The sequence below is a fragment of the Corvus moneduloides genome, chromosome 8 (assembly GCF_009650955.1).
Source record: "Corvus moneduloides isolate bCorMon1 chromosome 8, bCorMon1.pri, whole genome shotgun sequence".
NCBI lineage: Eukaryota > Metazoa > Chordata > Aves > Passeriformes > Corvidae > Corvus > Corvus moneduloides.
The window spans coordinates 31,967,831-31,988,916 of record NC_045483.1 but is presented as its reverse complement, the minus strand read 5'-3'; the positions used below and the strand labels follow the sequence as shown (position 1 = coordinate 31,988,916).

At 39.4% G+C, this 21,086-nt stretch overlaps 1 protein-coding gene across 4 annotated transcripts in view; it reads left to right on the top strand.

The window, feature by feature from the left end:
- Window positions 1–21,086, top strand: part of CTNNA3 (catenin alpha 3) — a 438,358-nt gene that overhangs the window by 362,465 nt on the left and 54,807 nt on the right. For all 4 annotated transcript variants that reach the window (XM_032115986.1, XM_032115987.1, XM_032115985.1 and 1 more), the window contains 2 exons: window positions 6,881–6,973; window positions 14,388–14,569. In XM_032115986.1, the coding sequence (XP_031971877.1) occupies window positions 6,881–6,973; window positions 14,388–14,569 (275 nt within the window). The remainder of the gene's footprint in view (window positions 1–6,880; window positions 6,974–14,387; window positions 14,570–21,086) is intronic.

Below are 21,086 nucleotides of genomic sequence, written 5' to 3'. Positions count from 1 at the left end.
ATAAACTGCCTGTATATAAGGCCATATATAATCTGCTTTATGAAGATTACTACCAAAAGAACAGTGGCTTAATTGGTTTTTCACTATCCATTTTTAAACAACAAGTATTTCCATTATAAATGAGATGTCTTAATTAGTTTCCCACTAGATGGAGCAAATGCATGTCAACCCAACGGAAGAAACAGAATACATTTTAGATAGCTGAAGAACAAATCACTTGTATTAAAACCTACTGTTCTATTCTTGTTAATTATTGGTTTTCTGACTTTAAAATGGAAGCTTCTAAGCCATACGGTGATTTTTCCTACTTAATGAACATCAGCAAAGACTATGCTTTGCATGAAATTGTATATCAGTTGTCATGTTCTCATGAAAGAAGGGACTTGTGTTTAAATAGAGGTGTGTGATTGTAATACCTATGTTTGATCTTTTTTTTTTTCTTAGGGATTTGAAATTCTTTTTTAAAAGCTGCACCCAAAAAAGTGTCTCCTTGCAATAAAATAACTGGAGAAAAGTCAAGAATCTTCCAGGTTCCCGAGTGAGTCCTCAGGTCCCTGAATGTAGGATTTGTACCCCTGAAATCTTAGCTGCTGTTCTGGTCATGCTGTTGGTTTTATAAAACTGTTACCTTGTTTATAAATCTTACCCTGCTCATATCTTAGGACTCTTATAGCTGCAATACTATTACTAGTTGGGATTTTCAGGTGGCTCTCAAGTTTTCCCCAACTTTTTAAAGATGTGTTCAGAGCTTTTGTGCAGCATAACTAGGTCAGTATTTCCAGGAGTAAATCTGTTTGAATTGCTGTAAGCATTACGTGAGAGTGACATACATACAAAGTACTGTCAGGGAAAGGAAAGAGGAAGCAATGAAAACAGGGCTGAAATGCACATTTGCAGCACAAAAAATGTAGCTTAGGACAGAAAACAGGTGCTAAAACTCTCTGTGCCAATTTACTTAGCTGTGCCAACTTCATATTTTTTCTTTAAAAGGATTTTCAGAGGGCAGGACTCAGAATTTTCACTTCAAACTTTTCAAGTACGCTTCTCAGCTCCTATCTTCCCTATCTCCTGGTTGGTCATTGAGAAGATTGTATCCTAATGTATGCCCAGTGAGACCTGGAAGCACAGGAATTGTCACATGGAGCCAGGCTATTGATCTGTTTCTAATGGTGATTAACCTTAACTTTTTTGGTCTTAATCTCCTGGAGCAGAACAGTGTAAGCTGACTGAGCAAACAAAACCTCCAAGCATCCAGTAACAACAAGGCAACTTTTGCCCCGTACTGTGAGTTCACAGCATTTCTTAGTTTTAAAACCTCTGCTCTGTTCCCTATAACATCTTTTATTATTGGAAATAGTTTCATCTTTCAGTGTTAAAGGTCATCACTTATTCTCATAATTAAATACTTTGTTCTTTACCACAGTTTATATTCTCACTGATCTTAACTGGAATTACAACTTTAATATATAAAAAGTATTTTGCAAAATTTTCTGTTAGTGACAACAAATATTATTACCTACACTTGAAAATGAAAATGTGTATGGGCTATGGCTGGATAATGATTTTACTGTTGTTTGATGACAAATTCCTTGCCAGTGCTTGGTGACAAGCACTGCTATCAAAGACAGAATTCTGATCTCTGGCTCAATTAATCATTTGTTGTTTTTCTGTTAACAATATCCCAAATAATGTGGTATGCAAAAGATGTCATTTCTAAGGGAACTGCCAAGAACAGATTTCAAGAATAGATATGTGATTGTTTTTAACAGAGGGGATGGTATTTACCATAGCATTGAAATGTCACAATATTGACAGATTAAGAACATAGTTCTTTAATTTGACCTTTATAATGTGGGGTTTATTGTTCTCAACACTCAGTTGCTTTTAGCAAAAACATGAAAAGTATTTTAAGTGACTAGATAGCAACAATTACATGAGGCTCTTACTAAACTAGCCAGAAAAAATAAAAAGTGCTTGCAATTTCTTGTTCTCTTTCTAGTGCATCAAAAGTCTTGCTCTGGCAGTGTGTCATCTGGCAGAATTAAGTGGTGTTGTGACTAATACACAAAAATATCACTCAGTAGCTAAATTTTTGCAAAGCATGATATTTTTGCATTTGTGACACGTGTACCATGGTTTGTTACACTGAGTGACATGCGGCCTGACAGGATGAAATGTTCAGAGTCTGGGCGTTAAACAAATGTCCACAGTAGAATAGATAATCTCTGTAAACCCATTGTGTGCTCACTGAAAGACATAATAGACAAACTCTGATCCTCCTGGAGTGCACACAAGCATTTCTGCTGTTGCTGTGGGATTTACATAGCAAAAAATAACTGCATTTGCAGTAGTAAAATAAAGACATCACTCATCAGCTTAGCTCCTGTTAAGGTGTTAGTCTGCTCTGCATTGTAGTATTGGTCTGTGAAAAAGAATGACTGATGGGGCTGTTGAAGCCAAGATAAGATAAAGCATAAGAGCATATAATGACACTCTAAAGGTCAGCATTTAATTGAATGTTAGATAAGAGGAGATGGCTTCCTTTCACACCATGATGCCTCTTTGTCCATTTACGTTGTATATCTTGAGATTTTAGATCTGGCTCTGCATTATGTTCTAGCAGCTGAGACCCTTTATTGGCAGGATTGATGGTTCCATGGGTTGGATGTGACCCTTAAAAGCAAATGATACAGATAAAAGTTCTTTGGATAATCACCTTTGAGGAGGGTTTGCATAAAAAACTGTGTTGCAGAAGATGCTGTGAAACCTAGTCAAGCAAATTGTTCTACAAAGCTTGGAGTACAAATCAGATAAACCAAAAAGCCCATTTGCAACCAGTTTAGAAAAACTGGCAGATATTTAAAGACTAGGGCCAGACCTTGGTTTTATTAATTATTCTCTTTAAAAGCCTTGTAGAAAAGCAAATTAAAAGGTTTGTCATCAGAGAGTGGTTTTCATTTCAGAGATGAAAAGGTAATTCATATCCTGAAATCACCCAGGTGCAGTAGTAATGACTTGCTGTTGTGGCTTGAAGTTGAGTACCAGGAAGGTGTCAAATTCATCAGTATTAGACTTTGCTGTAAATACGACTTTGAGTCCTCAGCCTGAGTCTTCAGTAACAAACCCATTAAGAATGCAGATTTATTACAATCATTGAAATGTGAAAAGGAGTACATGCTACTTGTGTAGCTTGTCAGCCACAGTAATGGAATTACAGCCTGGAATGTATGTGTAGGGAATGTACTTGAATGCGTTTTTGTCAGGATCAACAGAGGCTCTTCACAAAGGACTGGAATCTCTTGGAGCCCTGAGCCAGGGGCAGGGGCAGCTGTCCTGTGCCCCCTTGTGCATCGCTCTTGCTGCCAGCTGCTCCATCAGCTTGTTTGTAGTGCAGGCTTCATCTTGGAATGAATTTCTCCCCTCCTCCAGCACTTCTAGGGGAGGCTACCCAAGAGTTCTGCTCCTGGGGCCCCTGGAAACCTTCCAGTTTTTTTCTGTTCAAATTTGCTTCTAACCTCTGTTTACCACTATGTTACACATGAGACTGTAGGTTGCTGCTGACCGGAGTCTTGTGCTTCATTTTACCCCTCAGCATTCTTCCTTATATTTACTCAAAATTCCATACTTCATATGTTTTAGAGTGAATTTGCCATTTGTGTCTCGGATTCATCCTGTCACTGACTACAGTACTTGAATCTCTTCCTCTTCTGTCACTTGCTGTTGATAAGACTCCTGTTAGAAGTCTTAAACAATACTCTCAGCTTCCTTCAGTGCTTCTCACTCCAGTCCTCCAGCTGTGCTGTTCTGCCTGTGCAAAATTTCTGTTTATTGATGACAGGACACCATTTTGTGTTGCAAGCCCTCGTGTTCATACCAGTTTAACCCTGCAGTCATCAAACATTCCTTTTGAATGTGTCGGCCTGTGGAATATTCATATAAGCAGATATGTGTGTGTATCAGGTTTTTAATAAATAGTGGATTATGACAGCAACATGAAAAAATCAGATTTTGCGTTGAATTACATAAAACAGCTTCCAAAGAGAGAAAACAGTTGAGTAACTACTTCTGGTGTTCCCATTATTATGGTAGGGAGTTTTTACAGTTTTTGGTTTTGTGTCTGAAAATGGCTATAGTTTATGGTTTGTGATTTAAGCTTTGATAAATCAACAACTTCTCTCTGCTTGAAATGTTGTCCTTAGTCTTTAGTAACTGGATAGGTTTGGTTTGTTTTTCTGAGTTCTGTGGTACCAACAATTCAAAATGTGGCAAATCTGGGCATAGGAGAGAATGACTTGGGAAGAGCTCAATGGGAGTGCACTCCTCTGGCTGGGAAAGTGGGCTTTCTGCAGGAAACTTCTCACCCCAGCCACAAACAGATTTTACTAACCTGAAAAGGCCATAGGCAATTTAAAACCAAAAAGATTTCTGACAACATTTAGCTTGTGAGGCGTTCGGGTGAGCAGCACTTGGACCCTGAGTCCATGTTCTGTGTATGATAAAGAACTGGAGAGGGAATCCCTATGCCAGTGCAGCTGGAATGAGATCTCTGCTCTATGATTTGCAGTTTGTAAAGTGCCAGATCAGATTAATACAAGGCTGACTTTGTCTTCGGAAATCTTACCTGAGACTGCCATTGAGAGGTGTCTTATCCTGCTGTCCGTTTGCTGACTTCTTTGCTTGCCAAGGTTTCCATGCTGAAGCTGGTAATATTTACATAGCTTGACTTCACAGAAAAATAGTGTCAGTGAAATTCTACAAAATTCTCTTGGTGGCCCTAAAATAACCATTTTGTAAATACATACAGTTCGTTGTGGGGTAATAATGGTATAAAGCTCTTAAACACATTACCTGAAATTCACCTATGTATAATGTGACTGTCTTTAAGTTATTAACCATTCTGCGCTGTCACAACATTTTGAATTCCATGCTTTATAGAAGAAAGAAACCCTATACTGGAAATGTGGGATTCTCAAGTATCTGTTAACCCTGGAAAAAAAGGTGCTCTGCTGCCGTGAATCCAGCTTTATGATCATTGGGGGAGAAAATTCCAAGCTAATTTTATAAAAACCTAAGAATTGCAATGTGGTTTTTAAAATTTTATTAATAACACAAGTATAGTTTAAAAGAAAAATTATTTCTTTTTCTGTAAAACTTAATTGAGGCTCTTACATACCTGAGGGAGTCAGTGTAATCCTGAGAAGCTGAAGTTACTCTGTTTTAATATCCTTTCTGTTATTGGTCCTCTAATAAGAGTATCCCTAAGTGTTTCAATTGAAGTGAGTTTGTGATAGTTTTTTTTATTGACGGGATACCCATTGCCACCAAATTCTCATTTTTCTTTCACACTGCAGCTTTTCCCAACAACTTTTGTATGGTAACAGCCTTTGGCTACTGTGGAATTCTTACTGGGTCTAATTTCAGACTTAAAACTGAGACTTCATCACAATGTTTATCTTTGCCTGAAAATAGGTTGTTCCTTTTTCCCACTTCGGCAGTGTAGCATTATGCTTCTCTTTGTCCCAAAAATTGATTGCCTGTTTTCTTGAGGAAGTTTAGGTGTATTTATCACCCCCAGCATGCTGTTTCTGCCAACTTGTGCACCAACATTGAGTTATTTCTTGCAGTGTTCTCATAGAAATGATGATTTTCTGCAGTGAGTGAAATTGTCTTTGTGCTGCTGAAGCAATGGAGTGCTATTTGAACCTTGTTTCAAGGCTGATGTTGAGCTCTGTGGTTTATATACCACCCTCTGACCACAGAGGTTCTTTCCCAAAGGATAGGAATGCACGCAGGTGGATTTATTCAGGTTAATGCAGTGCCATTACCATGCTATGGACCCAGAAATAAAACGACAGAACCCTGCAGTTTCCCTCTCAACAGGTCTTCTTTGTATATGCCTTGACAGTAACAACATGAAGGTGAGAACACAGCAATTCTGGATTAAAAACATTGTATTTGACTTGATTGAAACTTGGGTAAAAGTAATGACTGGGTTTCTTTCTGCCTGTCTTTCACTGAGGTTTTCTGATAGTCCTGGTGTTGTCATGTTTTTCTTGGAATGTCAGGCTTTTGGGGGACTCAGAACATCAGGATTTCCCTCTAATTGGAGCTCTAGACGTCAAGGTGGTGGTAGATCTGTCACTAGTTTTGTAGAGCTTGGTTCTATATATTTTTGGTTCTTAAAAATGTGAATTTACTTGATAAAGGAGAATTTCCTGAGTGCCCTACTGCATTGGTAGAACCAATATTTTTTAAGTGGTTCATAATCCCAAAAATTTTGTGTGCTTCATTCATTGTGTAGTGTTTTGCTGATAGAATAAACTTGCTTTTAATGTTTTATTTAGTGTCTTTTATAAAGTCATGGTCATTGTGCTTTTTTTACTATGTTATTTATGATAAAATTCAGAACTTCTGCATGAAACCCCTTTTCTTTTAATAATATTTTGATAAAAGGGAAGCAGTAAATGAATCTGAAGACCTGGATTGCTTAGAAAATCTCTTGTCATAAATGAAACAGAATCACAGAATCAACTGGCAGTTGATGTGACTAGAAGGAACAGACAGTGGCATATGAAATAATGCCATGTATAAAAATAGCAAATTAGGGACACTTATTTTTTCTGGTAGTGCAGGAACTTGTGCTGCTTAATAGAACTAGTAAGCGACACATTCAAAATCCATTTTTGTCATGTAAAGGTTTCTTGTTAGACGCCTTTGCTAGCAGCAGCAACACCAATTTAAACACAGAGTTGAGTAACGGCTCAAACGGGACTGGGTGATGTTTGTCAGACCCTATCTTAGACCAAGTACAATGTGTTTGACATGAGTTCCTAAGTTACCCCCTCTGACAGAGAATAACCCTCTCCTGCCTTTTCCACAGACGCCCGAGGAGCTGGAAGATGTGTCTGACCTCGAGGACGAGCATGATGCGCGCAGCCGTACCAGTGTTCAGACCGAAGGGAAGACGGACCGGGTATGTGTTACTGCGGGCATGGGGAAAGCACTGTGATCGGGGGAATGCTGCTGTGTTCTGTTCCTATGAAGTCGCTTCACAGTTGAAGTTCTCTTACTGGCAAAACAGAAGTAGTAGCTTGTAGGTATTTACTATCAAAATGTAATAAAAGATCCACTAAAGCCTTCAAAGATCACATTTTCATGTATGGTCTTGTACTTCTCAGCTAAACCAGAGTACTACTTTAAAGGGAATGCTTTTCTTTGAAAAGAAAACCATAAATAAGACATACTTCAGAGGGCACAGAGTGAGAAGTACTGGCTGAAGACAGCGGTAGGTAGGGAGCTGGCTGTCAGCAAACGGAGGCATGGGTTGGTGCTGTGGGGAGATGTCTCTGGGATGTGCTTCTCCTTGTGAGGTGGAAGGGACTGTTACACATGGACTGTGGTTAATACAGCTAAAAACCCACAGGACTTTAACATTATAGTACAGACATTTCTTTTTTTCTTTTTACATTTCTCCCTAAAATAATAGTTACTGTACTGTAAATATTCCTTTTTGTGGGATCTTGATAGAGGTCATGGCTTAAAGCCTGATTCTATAGTTCAGAAACAATTTTCCTAGATTTCAGGTCCTTCTGTAGGAGCCGTAAATGGCACATTACCCCCAAAAGCAATAGAAAATTATAGCTGTGACTAAATTATATATGTATGCACTCAGCCTAAATCAACATATTGACAGACACCTGCACGTACTTTTTTTTTTTTAAAAGATGTCTTAACAAATCTATTTGCTACTGCAGCAGGAAACAAGAACAGTGATTTAAGGCCTCTTTGTTTGGAGTGCTATTTGATATTGATATTTGAAGATTTATACCCAGAACCTGTTAAGCAATATGAGGAATCTGAGCAGGGAAGATATATGTTAGGGTTTAGGGAGTGTGTGGTTTTGTGTGGTGCAGCAGCTTTATGTGCTGTTGGGAGGCTGTTGTGTGCAGTGTTGACACCAGGAATGCCTGTGTTCCAGAAGTGCTTTGGCAGGATTGCAGAGCAACACTTTTTCCTCCTTGAGTTCTTTCTCTTGGGCATTTCAGCTATAATAATTCAGTTTTATTTATACATATCTGGCTCCATATTTGTTCTGCATAGCAGCACTCTTGATTCCTCTTGCTTTGTCAAGAGTGTTGTAATTTCTTCGATGTCTCATCTCTCACTGCTCCAACGGGGAACTGGTGCCTTTTTTCTTTCTGTTTTTATCACAACATATAAAACCAGATGTGATATGTGTATGCCACTTGTTACAAAGGCTACATCTTAACTAGCAAATCCTGTTTCCCTTATGTATGAAAAAGTCATGTATTATTAATCACACCTTCAGAAGCTATCTCCATAAAGAGAGAGGAGAGGTTAGTGGTGAGATAGTAGGACTGAGATTTGACCTTGTATTTATCTTCCTGACTCATCTTGAAAATGCTACTTCGTTGATCTTTTCCCTCAGATAATTTCATATTTCTGAGATGAATATGGTAGTGCCTGTGGCACCATCCCATGCTGGGGGATACAGGTCAGCTTGGGCAATGTGCTGTGAGATCTCTGGGTATTGAAACTGGATAAAAATACTGATTATTATTTTGTAGGGTGATTTTGTATCCTTGAAGAGGTTCCTTCCTTAGGATAAAAGGAACTATAAAAACAGGTGTACTGCTTGTGGATCCAAGGACTAATGCAGTTTTTCCTAGCTGGAAGTTAGCTCTTCCTCTGGTGGTTGTGTGTAATTTGTGTAGTCACCTCTGCAGGCTTATTACACACCAATTTATGCCATCACGATCAGTGTAATTCCACTGAGGGAGGTAGTGGCTTGTTATCCTAGGGTTCTGTGTTGAAGAGAAGGGCAAGTAAGATTTTGCCCAGTTCATTTTCAACTTAGAAGACAATGTACATGTTAATGATCAGGACAAATGATTTTAAGTGTTTGAAGTTACTAAATTAGTGATGAGAACACCTTCATTTAATTTCAGAGTTGCTGCTGCAGATTAAGGTTATCATATTGGGGGAGAGGCAAAATGTTTTACCTCATAACATAATCCACTTAGGGGTGGTAAGAGCAGAACTCTTTCAGGCAGCCACACACCCACATTTTTTTGTCTCAGAGTTCTGCAGACAGTTTTGTGAATGCATTGACAAAAATGTCTGATATGAGGATGATTTTTTATAGTTTTGTTGCACACTGTGTTTGTGCAACAATTCAGGGCTGATAAAAAGTTGACTCAATGTGTTGTGTGAATTAGAAAATCCTGTCTAAGTTATTTCATTGTTTTATTTGTATTGCATTTTAAATACAGTGATCAATTATATTGCTCTAAAAATCTACTAAATTCTAAGAAGAGAGACTGGATAAAATAGCAAAGACCAAGAAGAACTGTTGATACTTGCATAAAAAGTAGTTAGAAGGGAAGTTAGGTTTGCCATCAAATTAATTAGAAATTCTTATCCAGGTAACAAATACTTAAATATCTAAGTTGCTACATTAAATGAAATGCTGGCATACATTATCAGGACGCAAGTGCTATTTTGCTAATAAAAACCCCGATTTTAGGATATTTTGTTAGTTTAATTTTTATCAAAGCCCTACACAAGCATGGAATACTGATGATAAGAATTTAAGAGTAATGAAAATAGTTACTGTAATTTTGAGTAGGTTCTATGAATAGTAATTGTGACACTTGATACATAGCAAAAGGTTCCCTGTCAGGAGTCATGCTATATCAAAAGCATTTAATTTTCTTGCCAATTTTTAACCCAATTTCCATAAAGGGAAGAGATTAAGTTACAGAAACACTCAAGGTTGTAGCAGTATATTATGTACTTCTACAAAGTAGAGCTGGAAAGAACCCCAAGAACTCAGCTAATCCAGCCATTTGGGCTCAGAGAGAATAAATGTACTTCTTCTTGACATGCATATATATGAACTGCTCTCTCTACTTAGCTCATTACTGGAATTGATGGTTTATTGGAAAGTTTTTGTCTTTATACCTCATATGTTGCAATTAACATGCTAGCACTCATCTTCAATGAACACAGAGAATGTGAAGCTTCCTTTCTGCACGTATAATTTTTTGTATGTACTTGTACATCCTTTCTCTATGGCCTCTCTCTTTCGGAAGCTCCAGGTTGAATAACACCAGTAACCTTAATTTACTCTTCAAGGTAGTGTTTTTGGTATGTCCTTTTAGTCTCTCTTTCTCTCCTCTGAGTGCTCTGCAGTTGGTAATGGGTTCTTGACTTTTGTGTCCAGATTATTTATATTGCAAAATGTGTGAAGCCACCTGTGATCTCAACAGCACAAGTGTGAGGTTTGCACCATTTCCTGCTGTGTGCGTAGTTCAGAAGGAGTTTTGTATGAGGTTTGCCTTTCTGCCAAGAGCACAACCTTTTATCACCTGTAAATGCCCGCCCATACAACTGCCCATGACTGGTTCTGTCTCAGTTCTGTGTGTGTGTGCTGGTGTTTTTTCTTAGGGGCAAACCCTGTACTTGTCTCAGCTGCAATACACCCTCTGATGTTTTCAGATCAGTTCTCAAGATCACTTTGAGTTGCAAACCAGGCCTCTTTCACTGCAAGTGTGTGATGTGTTACTCTTGGTTATGTGGAAATACTAATTCTGGGGTCAGGGGCAGCTACATTCACAACTTTTCCTGATAGATCCCTTGGCTTGGCGTGTGTTCTTGATAAGTGCTCTGTGAGCACTTTTCTAACCAATATCACATCCACCTAGTGGAGATTACATCTAGACCTTATTTCTCCGGGTTACTTATAAGGATGACATGAGAGCCAGTGGCAAAGCTCTGGTGAAGCCCAGACTTAGGGCATTGTTGCTTTTTCAGCTATAGGCCTATGGCCCCAGGACAAAGAGAAATTACATTTAATATGACACTGTTGCATCATCTAAGCCAACCTTTTTAGTAAAGGCTCATGCAAAAATGGCATTAAACAGTTTGTTTACTATCTCCCAATAGTTTTACCTCTTTATCTGGTTTATCCAATTATATTGTATCTAAAAATACAGCAGAACTGTCATGGCAGAACAAATGAGGCACTCTCTGGACTTGTTTAAGGAATGCTGCACTTCAGCAGGCTTGCTGCAATTCTTGAAACTGGGAGAAGGCAGCTGGTGACAGCAGGTAATAAAATATCAAAAGAAATGCAGCTGTTCCCCTCTGTCAGTATCTCACACCCACACAGTTCATCTCTGGGGGTGTATATTCACTTTGCAGGGAATGCCGAATATCCAACATTCTCTCTGTGACCTCTTTATCCAAATTCAAAATGTTATTCCCTCAGTAGGGAAAATAGTAGTAAAAGGTGGTGAACACATCTTACTCATTTTAACAGGATCCCTTTCGGCTCAGTGGTGTCTTCATGAATGCACTTTAAAACATATTGGCAATCAAACAGAATCTCAGACTCATTGGGTGATTTGGCTTGGAAGGGAGCTTAAAGATCATCTAGTTCCACAGCAGGGATGCCCCTCACCAGGTCAGGTTGCTCAGGGCTCAGATCACATGTGTATTTTGTGACAGTGGTCTGCAAAGTTTTTTCAAGAAATAAACAGGTAAAGGTCACAATTGGAACTGTTGTGAAGCAGCTTGATTGAAATATATTACTGTCTTTGAGTGATTTGCGAGGGTCCTGTTCATTTTCACCAAATGTTTAGCTGACTGCAGCAGGAGAGCAGGAACAGACCAGAGGGCTTCTTGTGGCTGCTGAGGCTGGGGGGAATGAAAACCTCAGCTCTCAAGACAAAGCAGGGACACAAATCGGTTCTTTTGGGATCTCTGCTGTTACCTTAAAACTATGGTATGTGAAGAGCAGGTTATTTTGTGTTCTTGCTTGTAAAAGCTCTGAGAAGTTTTTCATCTGCTTGATTGGGAAACTGGAGTTTGTTTCTTTGTAACCTACGAAATTGCAGAAAAACAGAGTTTTCCTCTTTTCTTGTCTGTGCTTACATGACATGTTGCAGCCTACAAAGTTGGAAGTGTTAAATAGTTTTCAAGGGAGATTCTTTGATCTTGATTGAATGTATTGTGCTGCTTTCTGTTGCCTTTCTTTCCTTCCTGGTCCCTGTAAGTAGTAAGAATGGTGGTGGTATGGATCTGGCCCAGTTGTTTGGTTTTAGGAGTCAGGAAAGAAAAAATGTCTGTCAGTCCGAGATTCAAAGAGCATAATCATAAGTTTATATGACAGTCAAATCCCTGGAGTGCAGCCAGAGACAAAGGTAGGCAAAAGGCTAGTTCTTAGGGTTGGGATGTCATTGGCAAGCAGTGTACCAGGGAGAAAGGAGTCAAAATCTTCACCAGTTAGTTATCCCCCATCTGTCCTTACATGGCCTTAAAAGTTCAGTTCTTTTCAGAGAACTGACTGAAACGTGAAAAGGTAATGAAAAGAAACACCAGTCTCACAGGGTAAGTCAGGTTGCAAACGGGGCAGTTCAAATAACATAACTCCAGTGTTGGAGACTCCAGCTCCCAGGGACCAACAGCCTTCTGAAAAGTTAACTCAGGGAAATTTAAGAAAAAAATCTATACTTTTTTTTTTAATAGAAGGAAGAAAATATCAGAAATATAACTTCTCCTCTCACCTAGTCCTAACTGTTATCTGCTACTGCAGTAATAACATTTTGTCTTAGAAGTAGTGAAAAAATAATTTTCTCCTGGTGGACAAAATAAGCCTGCACTCAAGTAATCGTCATTCAATTTAGATCTTTATTTCACAGTTACTGTTATGTTGCCTATTTCAATACCTAGTTAAATCTATGCTTAAAAGGCTGTGTATACAATTGCTTTATTTTGTTGCTGTACATGGTTTTATAGCAGTTTGAGGGAAAGGAGAGAAAAGACTAAGTCAGAATTACAGTTTCCTCTGCCCCTTTGTTCCAGTGGATAATGTGTCTCATTCCACCTGAAGCTCATTATTGTTGGCAGATAGCAAGATGCTGTATGTCACAGTTCCCTCATTAAAATGTCATCTTTCTTGTGGTTTCCATATCCAGGCCTGTAATCTTGAACTCAAAACAGTATTGAAGCTGGGGGCTAGAAAATACCACAGACATCCACCCATCAGCAAACATGGATGAGATCATGAAAGTTCTCTGCCCTGTGTAGCCCAGCTCAGGGTTTTTTAACAACGTGGGAGAAGTAGCCTCAGAATAGTTGCACTTTCTAAAATTCTGTGGCTGTAGGGTAATTCTGACCACAGTAAGATGGTTCCTTCCACCCTTAACCATTCTGTGATTGTGTGTGATTCCGTGATTGCGTTTACAGGTACATGTTGGGAAACCTGTAATTTTCAGTAATTTGTGTAAGTGAGAACGTTAACCCTGTGACAGCAATTCTAGAGTAAATAAAATCTCTGAAAAGGCACAGCTTGAAACACATACACATTATGTATAAAACTGATCACCCATTTTATTAATTATAAACAATTCCGCCACAGCCTTACCTTTCCATTTTATTGGTGGTAGCTAATGTTTTCTAAACAAGAATGAGTCACAAAATATATATTGTTAAATTGCAGAGTACTGACTGTGTTAATAATTGCTGTGTGTAGATGTGAGTTCCTGGTGGTCTGAAGGGAAGCTGTGAGATAAGAACCACCATGGCAACCGAGCCATCAGGCCCAATGGGGCGGGGCTCCTCTCTCCTGGGGTAGGAGGTATGAAGGGCCAGGCCAATGTAATATCCTCACCCCAGGCTGCTTCCTGCCCTGTTCTGACACAGGAGGGATGCCTGACCCTTGTCTGCAGCAGGCTGCTCATCTTGCTCATGAAGAGCATTGAGTAAAAACATTTCTCTCACCATGCTGCATTTTCAGGAGCTTTTGGTAATCTTATTCATATGGTGATTTCTGACATGTTCATCTATTCATCTTCTGCAAAGACAGAAGATGCATATTTGAGCAATTAAATCTTTTTCAGTTCTTCAAATGATAATATAGAACCTTCTCAGAAGAGAGAACAAATATACCTGAGAGTTTCCGGACAATTAACCCTTTTAATTGCTTATTTTGGACCTCACTCAAAACTGCATTTTGTAACTTTTACATGTATCATACTTAAAACTATTTAGGCTCCTTAGCCATAAGAAATAGGAAAATGTATCAGTCATAAAGGCTCTTTGGAAGAATTTAATCTTCTTTTTCTCACTGTGTTAATATTAGTGGTTTCAGGAACACCCCTGTCCCCATTACACTGAGATTATTTATTTAGCCCAACCTAGTGACAACATACAAATTCTAGAATTTAGAAGTGCTCAAACTTGAACAGTTGGCTCAGGCCATAGTGTGTTTGAACTATGTATTTATTAATATACAGTGGTTTTGTTTAAAGAAAAAAGTACTCTGACATAGATATTTTACAAATCAAATCATTCTGTTTTAGGCCAAGATGACTCAACTGCCAGAGGCTGAAAAGGAAAAGATAGCTGAGCAAGTGGCTGACTTCAAAAAAGTCAAGAGTAAGCTTGATGCGGAGATTGAAATATGGGATGATACCAGCAATGACATAATTGTTCTGGCCAAGAAGATGTGTGTGATTATGATGGAGATGACTGACTTCACAAGGTAATTACGTAAAGAAAGGTTCTTCGATATTTATAAATGCTGGAGGCCATTGTCACACTGTTACACCAGCAAACAGAGTTTTTAATGTCAGCTCACAGCATCTCCACAAAATTGAGTGGATCAGCCAATGCAACATGTCAGGTAGGAGCAATGAACTGTTGGGGGATTTAACGTTTTGAACTATGCTTGTCCCTAATTTTTTTTTCCTTTGTCCTCTTTTATTAATTTGCTGGTAGGGTTTTTGCAAATGTTTTAGCACTCCATTTCTGCTCTCAGTGAAAGGGAAAAAGTAACAAAATAATCTCCATTTTAAGATGTAGATGTCTCATTTCTTGTTCTTTCTACTTGTATCAGACTGTGCTGTCAAGCATAAAACACACTGTACAGAGCCCACATGTGACAGTGCACATTCAGACTCATACATATTTTATATCCCATTACTTGCTGTTGCTTTCATCAGAACTCTTGTGCTGCTAGATGTAGTTTTAAAGAATGAAGAGTACCACAGCAGATAGGCCTCAAAGCTGGTATTTCTTTCTGCTGCCACTATGTGTTTGATGATGCTCTTATAACAGGAAATAAGTTTAGGTGCAGGAGCTTTTTCTGTCGTGCTCTGAATTAAATGTTCTGTAAATCTCATCAAATTGATTATAACAAAGGAAGATATTGGTGGTGGTGTCTGTCCATCCTTTCCCCCTCCTGGTCTACGTTTGCAGTAAAATAGTTGCTGACAGGTGAAGCCTTAAAACACAGCCACTCTTGCAAGACACATACTGCCTCATAAAATAAGTCCTTTCATGCAAGATACGAAGAACAGTCTCGGCCTTCTGGACAAACTCTTTGTGGGTGTCAGAGAGCAGGGTTGCATCAAGCTGAAGCAGCTGTGACAGAGGTGGGCTCTGGTGCAGGCTCCTTCTGGGGAAGGCAGCTGTTGCATTTTATCACACTGGCACTTTCCAAATCCACCTGCAGGTGAGAGAGGTGTAAAGACTTGCATGGAGAGCTCTGCAATCCATTATACAGCTGATTTTAAATATCTCCTTCAGTAAGAAGTTTGGTTTCTTCTTTAGTGATGCCAGATGAAGTCTGGTAAAAGGAAGATTTGTATCTGTCTGAGCAATAGATGAACTCTCGTGGCTCTTTCTCTTATTGTTGCTTGTCAAAGGTGGCAGTTATATGTGCTGAGAAGCAAAGCTGGCTTTTCATTTCCCGCTCTGTGGAAATCTGGGAACAGATCATAGAATTGCTTGGGTTGGAAAAGACCCTTAAGATCACAGAGTCCATCCATTAACCCAGCACCACCATGTTCATCGCTAAACCGATTTACCAAAATATGAATGTTGATCTAGTCTTGATATCCAACTGAGACGGACAAAAACTCTCTAACAGTTTAGAGTTAGAAAGTGTAGGTTTTATTGGCGCCGGACAGCTGCATGGAATAGCTTCCTAATATGCAGTGTCAAGGTATAGATGGTTACAGAGTCTATTTATCCAGAGAAGTTATGAATATCCAAAATACAAATACATATTTATAACAATGACCCCTCCTATTCTCCGCTTTGTATGGAAATTAGCTTTAATGTCATTAAGCATGCGTAGTATAGTTTCTAAATTGGGTCGGTAGTTATTATCAATTGAGGAGTGGTCTTGAAGATGAAGAATAATACTCTTCCTTACTTGAACTTTCTACCTCTCTGGGTTTTGACATTAAAAATGGGAAACATCCAGTTTCTTCCGTATGACTTCAGAATAGTATCCAGATGGGAAAAATTAGCAATTGTTTTAGATTTCTTTAGATCTATCGATCAATGTTTTCTGGTTCTCATTATAAACACAGCTAAGCAAATATAGAAAGACAGTTAATTAATTATCTGCAATTTAAAAGCTTGTTTCTAACTTAACTGTTATTAACTCTTAGTCTCAGGTGGACCTACTTCCTCTAATTCTAGCAAAACTTATCTTTAACTAAAATCTTAGAATCTTAATGTTTCCTTCAAAATCTGTGTTTCAAAACCATGTCACAAAGTGCCACATCTGCATGTTTTTGAGCACTTCTGGGGATGGTGATTCCATCACTTCTCTGGGCAGCAGCCTGTTCCAATGTTGAACCACCTTTTCAGTGGAGAAATTTTCCGTGATAGCTAATAAAAACCTCCCCTTGGTGCAGCCTGAGACCACCCCCTCTCATCATGTTGCTTGGTCCCCTGGGAGCAGAGCCTGACCCCACCTGGCTGCACCGTCCTGTCAGGGAGTTGTAGAGAGTGAGAAGGTCATCCCTGAGCCTCCTTTGCTCCAGGCTGAGCTCCCCCAGCTCCCTCCGCTGCTCCAGATCCTTCCCCAGCTCCTTAGCCCTTTCCTGGACATGCAGGGCATGAATATTGCAGAAGCCACAGCAAACACCAGCTCATCTTAGGGTCTGAGCTCTCCAGTCTGTAACTCCCAAGTTCTTGAACATGAAAGAAATAGAAGATCCTGACATTTTGTATTTGTTACATCAGAAGATACTCAGAAAAATAGTGAATTTCTGTGTTTGCGTCACTCGTTACATAAGCTGATTGCTGTTGTTCTTCAAATGGTATTACCTTGCATTCATTGTTATTGGATCCCAGTGAGTGGCTTTCAAAGTTTTGGTCTTTTTGCCCTGTCTTCTGTAGAAATAAATAGCAAGAAATGGCCTGACCTGCTATAACAGTTTTAGTAATATTTTAGTGGAAATACTCTAATTTCTCTGATGATTGGCTAAAAATGTACAAGAAAAATCCCAGGATTGCATTTGGTTTGTTTTGTTTTTCCCTAAGCTTTATGTTTAAATGGAGCAGGAGTTTTGTTTTCCATTGCCAAAGCAGACTTACCAATTAAAAAGATATTTGCCAGTAAACATAGCTAAGTCCCTTTTGCTCATCTAAGGGAATGTGTATCTATTCAAGCAGTGCTTTGGATCACAACACTGGAACTTGTAATTCCTGTTGAGAAAGTAGCAAGGAAGGGTCGATGGTTTAAGCATAAAGGGAGCTCTGCTATGAACTTTTTGAGAATAGTTTTACTGTTTTGCTCTTTGAGCACTGTGCACCAGGGAAAGTTCCTTCAAGCAGAGAACTGCAGGATGTCTCTGTGCAGGATTTTCAGAGCACTTTGATGATAGGAAAGGTATCACCAGGGCTCAGGTAAGACTGAGACACCAGGCAGAGCTTGCTGCTGTGTCAGAGGTGATTTTGTAGATGCACCACAGAGAGACCAGCACTGGTAATTGACCTGGCTGGGCCGTTCCATAGCCTGTCCTAACAGCGTGCAGCCCATGGATTCAGGATTCACAGTGCCTGTCGAAGCCTCTGGGACAATCCCTCTTACTTTTCTGTGGTGTAAACAGTAAATGAGAATCGCTGGGGTTTTACCCCTTAACCATTTTGTAGATTGTTAGATTCCAGATGAGGCCATATGAACACTTTGTTTAAACAAAAGAGTGCAGCTCTCAGCAGACTGTTCAGAAAGTGTCTCATATTTGTTCTTGCTACTTGACATTTGTTTCTAAAATGGCATCAGTATCAGAGTTAATATGAGAAATACTGTGAAAATAGCAAAACAAATGAACAAGACTTGAAAAAAATCTACCAAAGCCATCCTCCAAAAGCTGTCTCCCTTTATCCTTGTAGTAAGACTAAATGTAATTCTGCTTATACTTCTAGTGCTTCAAGGATTGCAGCTTGGCTAAACTTTTCTCTCTGTAGTACTCTTGGTTAACATCAAGCGCAGCTGCCCCATCAAGCAGGGCTCCTCACCTGGTAATAGCCACAGTCCTCAGCCTTTGTTCATCTGGGCTTCTAATCTTTGCTTGGGAAAGGAAACTAGGGATCTAAAATGAAGATGGGAAGTTAGATGGAAGTTCTGTAGTTACTGGGACTTGAAGAGATCATGGGACAGACAGAGGACAGAAGAGGGATTCTTTTCCTACTCAGGTTCATCTGTGAAACTCCTCACCATAACTCACTATTTGATTTACTTTTCCTGGTGCCCCTTCCCACTTCAGAGTTACTCATGATCCTCCTATTTCCCATCCAGCAGCCAGATGATTTTGAAATTCTGTGATGCTTTGTCATTGCATCCTGAAATCTGCTGCCTTCCTTGCCTTTTTCTGGCCCTTCTAGCCCTCAGATTTGTTTCAGCTCCATCCAGCTTCTCTCACTCATGTGGAAATCGCGTGTCCCCGCTCTCCTGCTCAGTCTTGTCCCCGTCACCAGCCCGGTTTGTCAGTGCCACAAAAGATAATGGTACCTTTGTTGCTAACCTTCCCAAACTAAGTGCCATTGCAGTCATAGTTCAGCTTGAGATACGTGTATGAACTTCCCCTTTCCCTCCCCTCCCTGCTCATCTCAGGAGTCCGTAGCTACTCAGTGTTTGTGTCATAAGCTGTATGTGAGAACAAACAACTTCCACTTTAAAATTATTTCATCAAAAATCACCTAAAGATTTGAGGTTGTAGAAGTTTTGTCAACAGAGGTGTTTTCCAGCTGAGTCATCAGAAAGGAGAGTTATTTTGGAGACAATGACTTTGGGCAAAGAAGGTGAACCTCTCCTTAGGGTTCTACATTAAGGACAACTTCTACTTGTGTTAATTATGTAAAGACGTTCTTCAAGGTAAATTTGTTTCCGGAGCAACAGCAGTTCAGTTGTGTGTGCATACTTGCATGTGTTTTATCATGCATGCCTTGTCAAACAGGGCCAGCAGGATTTCCTTGTTCCAGCATGGTAGGTTAAGCAGATATGCTTGGCTGTTAAAAAGAGCAGCAGAATTGCATTAGCTACAGTGGTGCCAGTGCTGTTAAAGGTCTTGCAGTGCTCGAGGATCCCAACTGGCCTGCCAGGACTGCGCGCAGTGGCCTCGGGCAATTGTTGCTCTCAAATAAACATGGGCTCTCAGATTTTTGATGGATTGTTGAGGAGTGCCAAGTTAAACCATGTAACACAGTCAGCTGAGACTGTTCCTTCTGCCTGAATGTCACAGAGCTTCTAATACTTACACAAATAAGTCAGAATTTTGAAGGCAGAAATCCAGTATGCGTGTCCTGCCCATCTCAAAAGCTTGTGACTGAGTCTGAATTTCTTTCACACTACTACTGTGTCTTTATTAATGATACTTGCATAGAATATGGTATTTCATGTGATACTTATGTGGATGCTTCTGCCACTTCAATAGTAGAAATAATTTCAGCCGATTCTTAAATATACACACCGGCAAGTATTTAATCTGATTTGGCAGTTGCTACTCAATATAGTTCTAAAAATTAAGTGCTAAATATTCATCCTTTGATAATAAAATTTCTTAAAAAAATGATAAAATCCAAATATATTACTTATTTTATACAACTCTGTATTCCAAAGGGGAAATCACCTGATGGATTGAAGTCTTAGACCCAAAAAAGAAACATTCCAAGAAAAAAAAAAAATTATTTAACAGTTTGGCTCTATGACAGCGTTACTCCAAGTATTTATATATCCGCTTTGCCTGCAAGCTAAGTGAATTTATTTTCCTGTAGTAGGCATAATTACCATCAGTAGTAGTATTATTATTAAACAAACACCGTAGATGATGAATGCACAGTCTGATTTAGATCCTTTTGTTAGGGATTAAACAGTCAGAGTTCCCTCAGTGACACAGGTTCTGGTGGTGGCAGTGTGCAGCTGCAGAGGCTGTTGGGGGATCAGAGGCGCTCACACACCCTTCACATGGTTGGTGCTTTGCAGGTTAACAAAGCATGGTAAATACTTGTAAACTAACACAGCGAACAGCTAATAGCCAAAATAATGAGCACAACGTTTCTTCCTTTCCTCTGCAGCATTTGTGGCAAAGTACAGCTGACTCACACACAGCTGCAGTCAGGAAACAGGTTTTGCTATTACGCATGACTGGAGTGGAAGTACTAAAGGGAAAGGATAAACGGGAGCTGCATACCACCATCACAGTAGGAAGAAGACAGGTACAAACACAGGCCTAGGTGCATCAGCTTTGTTTTTGCAGTCGTCTTTTCTGTCAGCTGCTGTTCCTTAACCACAACCGTTTTAGGCACTTCTGTTCTCTGCCTTTGCTGTCAAACCCAAACCACACATTTTCTCTCATCTCTCAGTCTTGCTGCTGACTGCAGGCAGCACATGACATTCATAGTGCTCTGATACAGGCAGGAGAGACTTCCAAGTCTAAACTGTTCTCAGAATTTCTGGGCAAATAAAAGCTCTTTAGCAAATGTAAGGTCAGAAGGATGTTCTGTCACTATTTCTTCTTTCTCTCAGTGACATAATTACATCGTGGATATCTTTCTGTACTATAAGCATGTGTAATTATTTCACAGTTTATCTATTGCCTTTTTCCTTGGAAGGGCGAGGCATTCACAGTTTCATTCAAAAACTTTTTAAAAAAGGTGCTTTATCTGTGCAATTTCCGTTTCCTTGGAAGAGAAATGAAAGTGAACATAATACTGTCCTATTACTGAGCTATTGAGCTTAATAGTTGCACTCAGACTTTTGA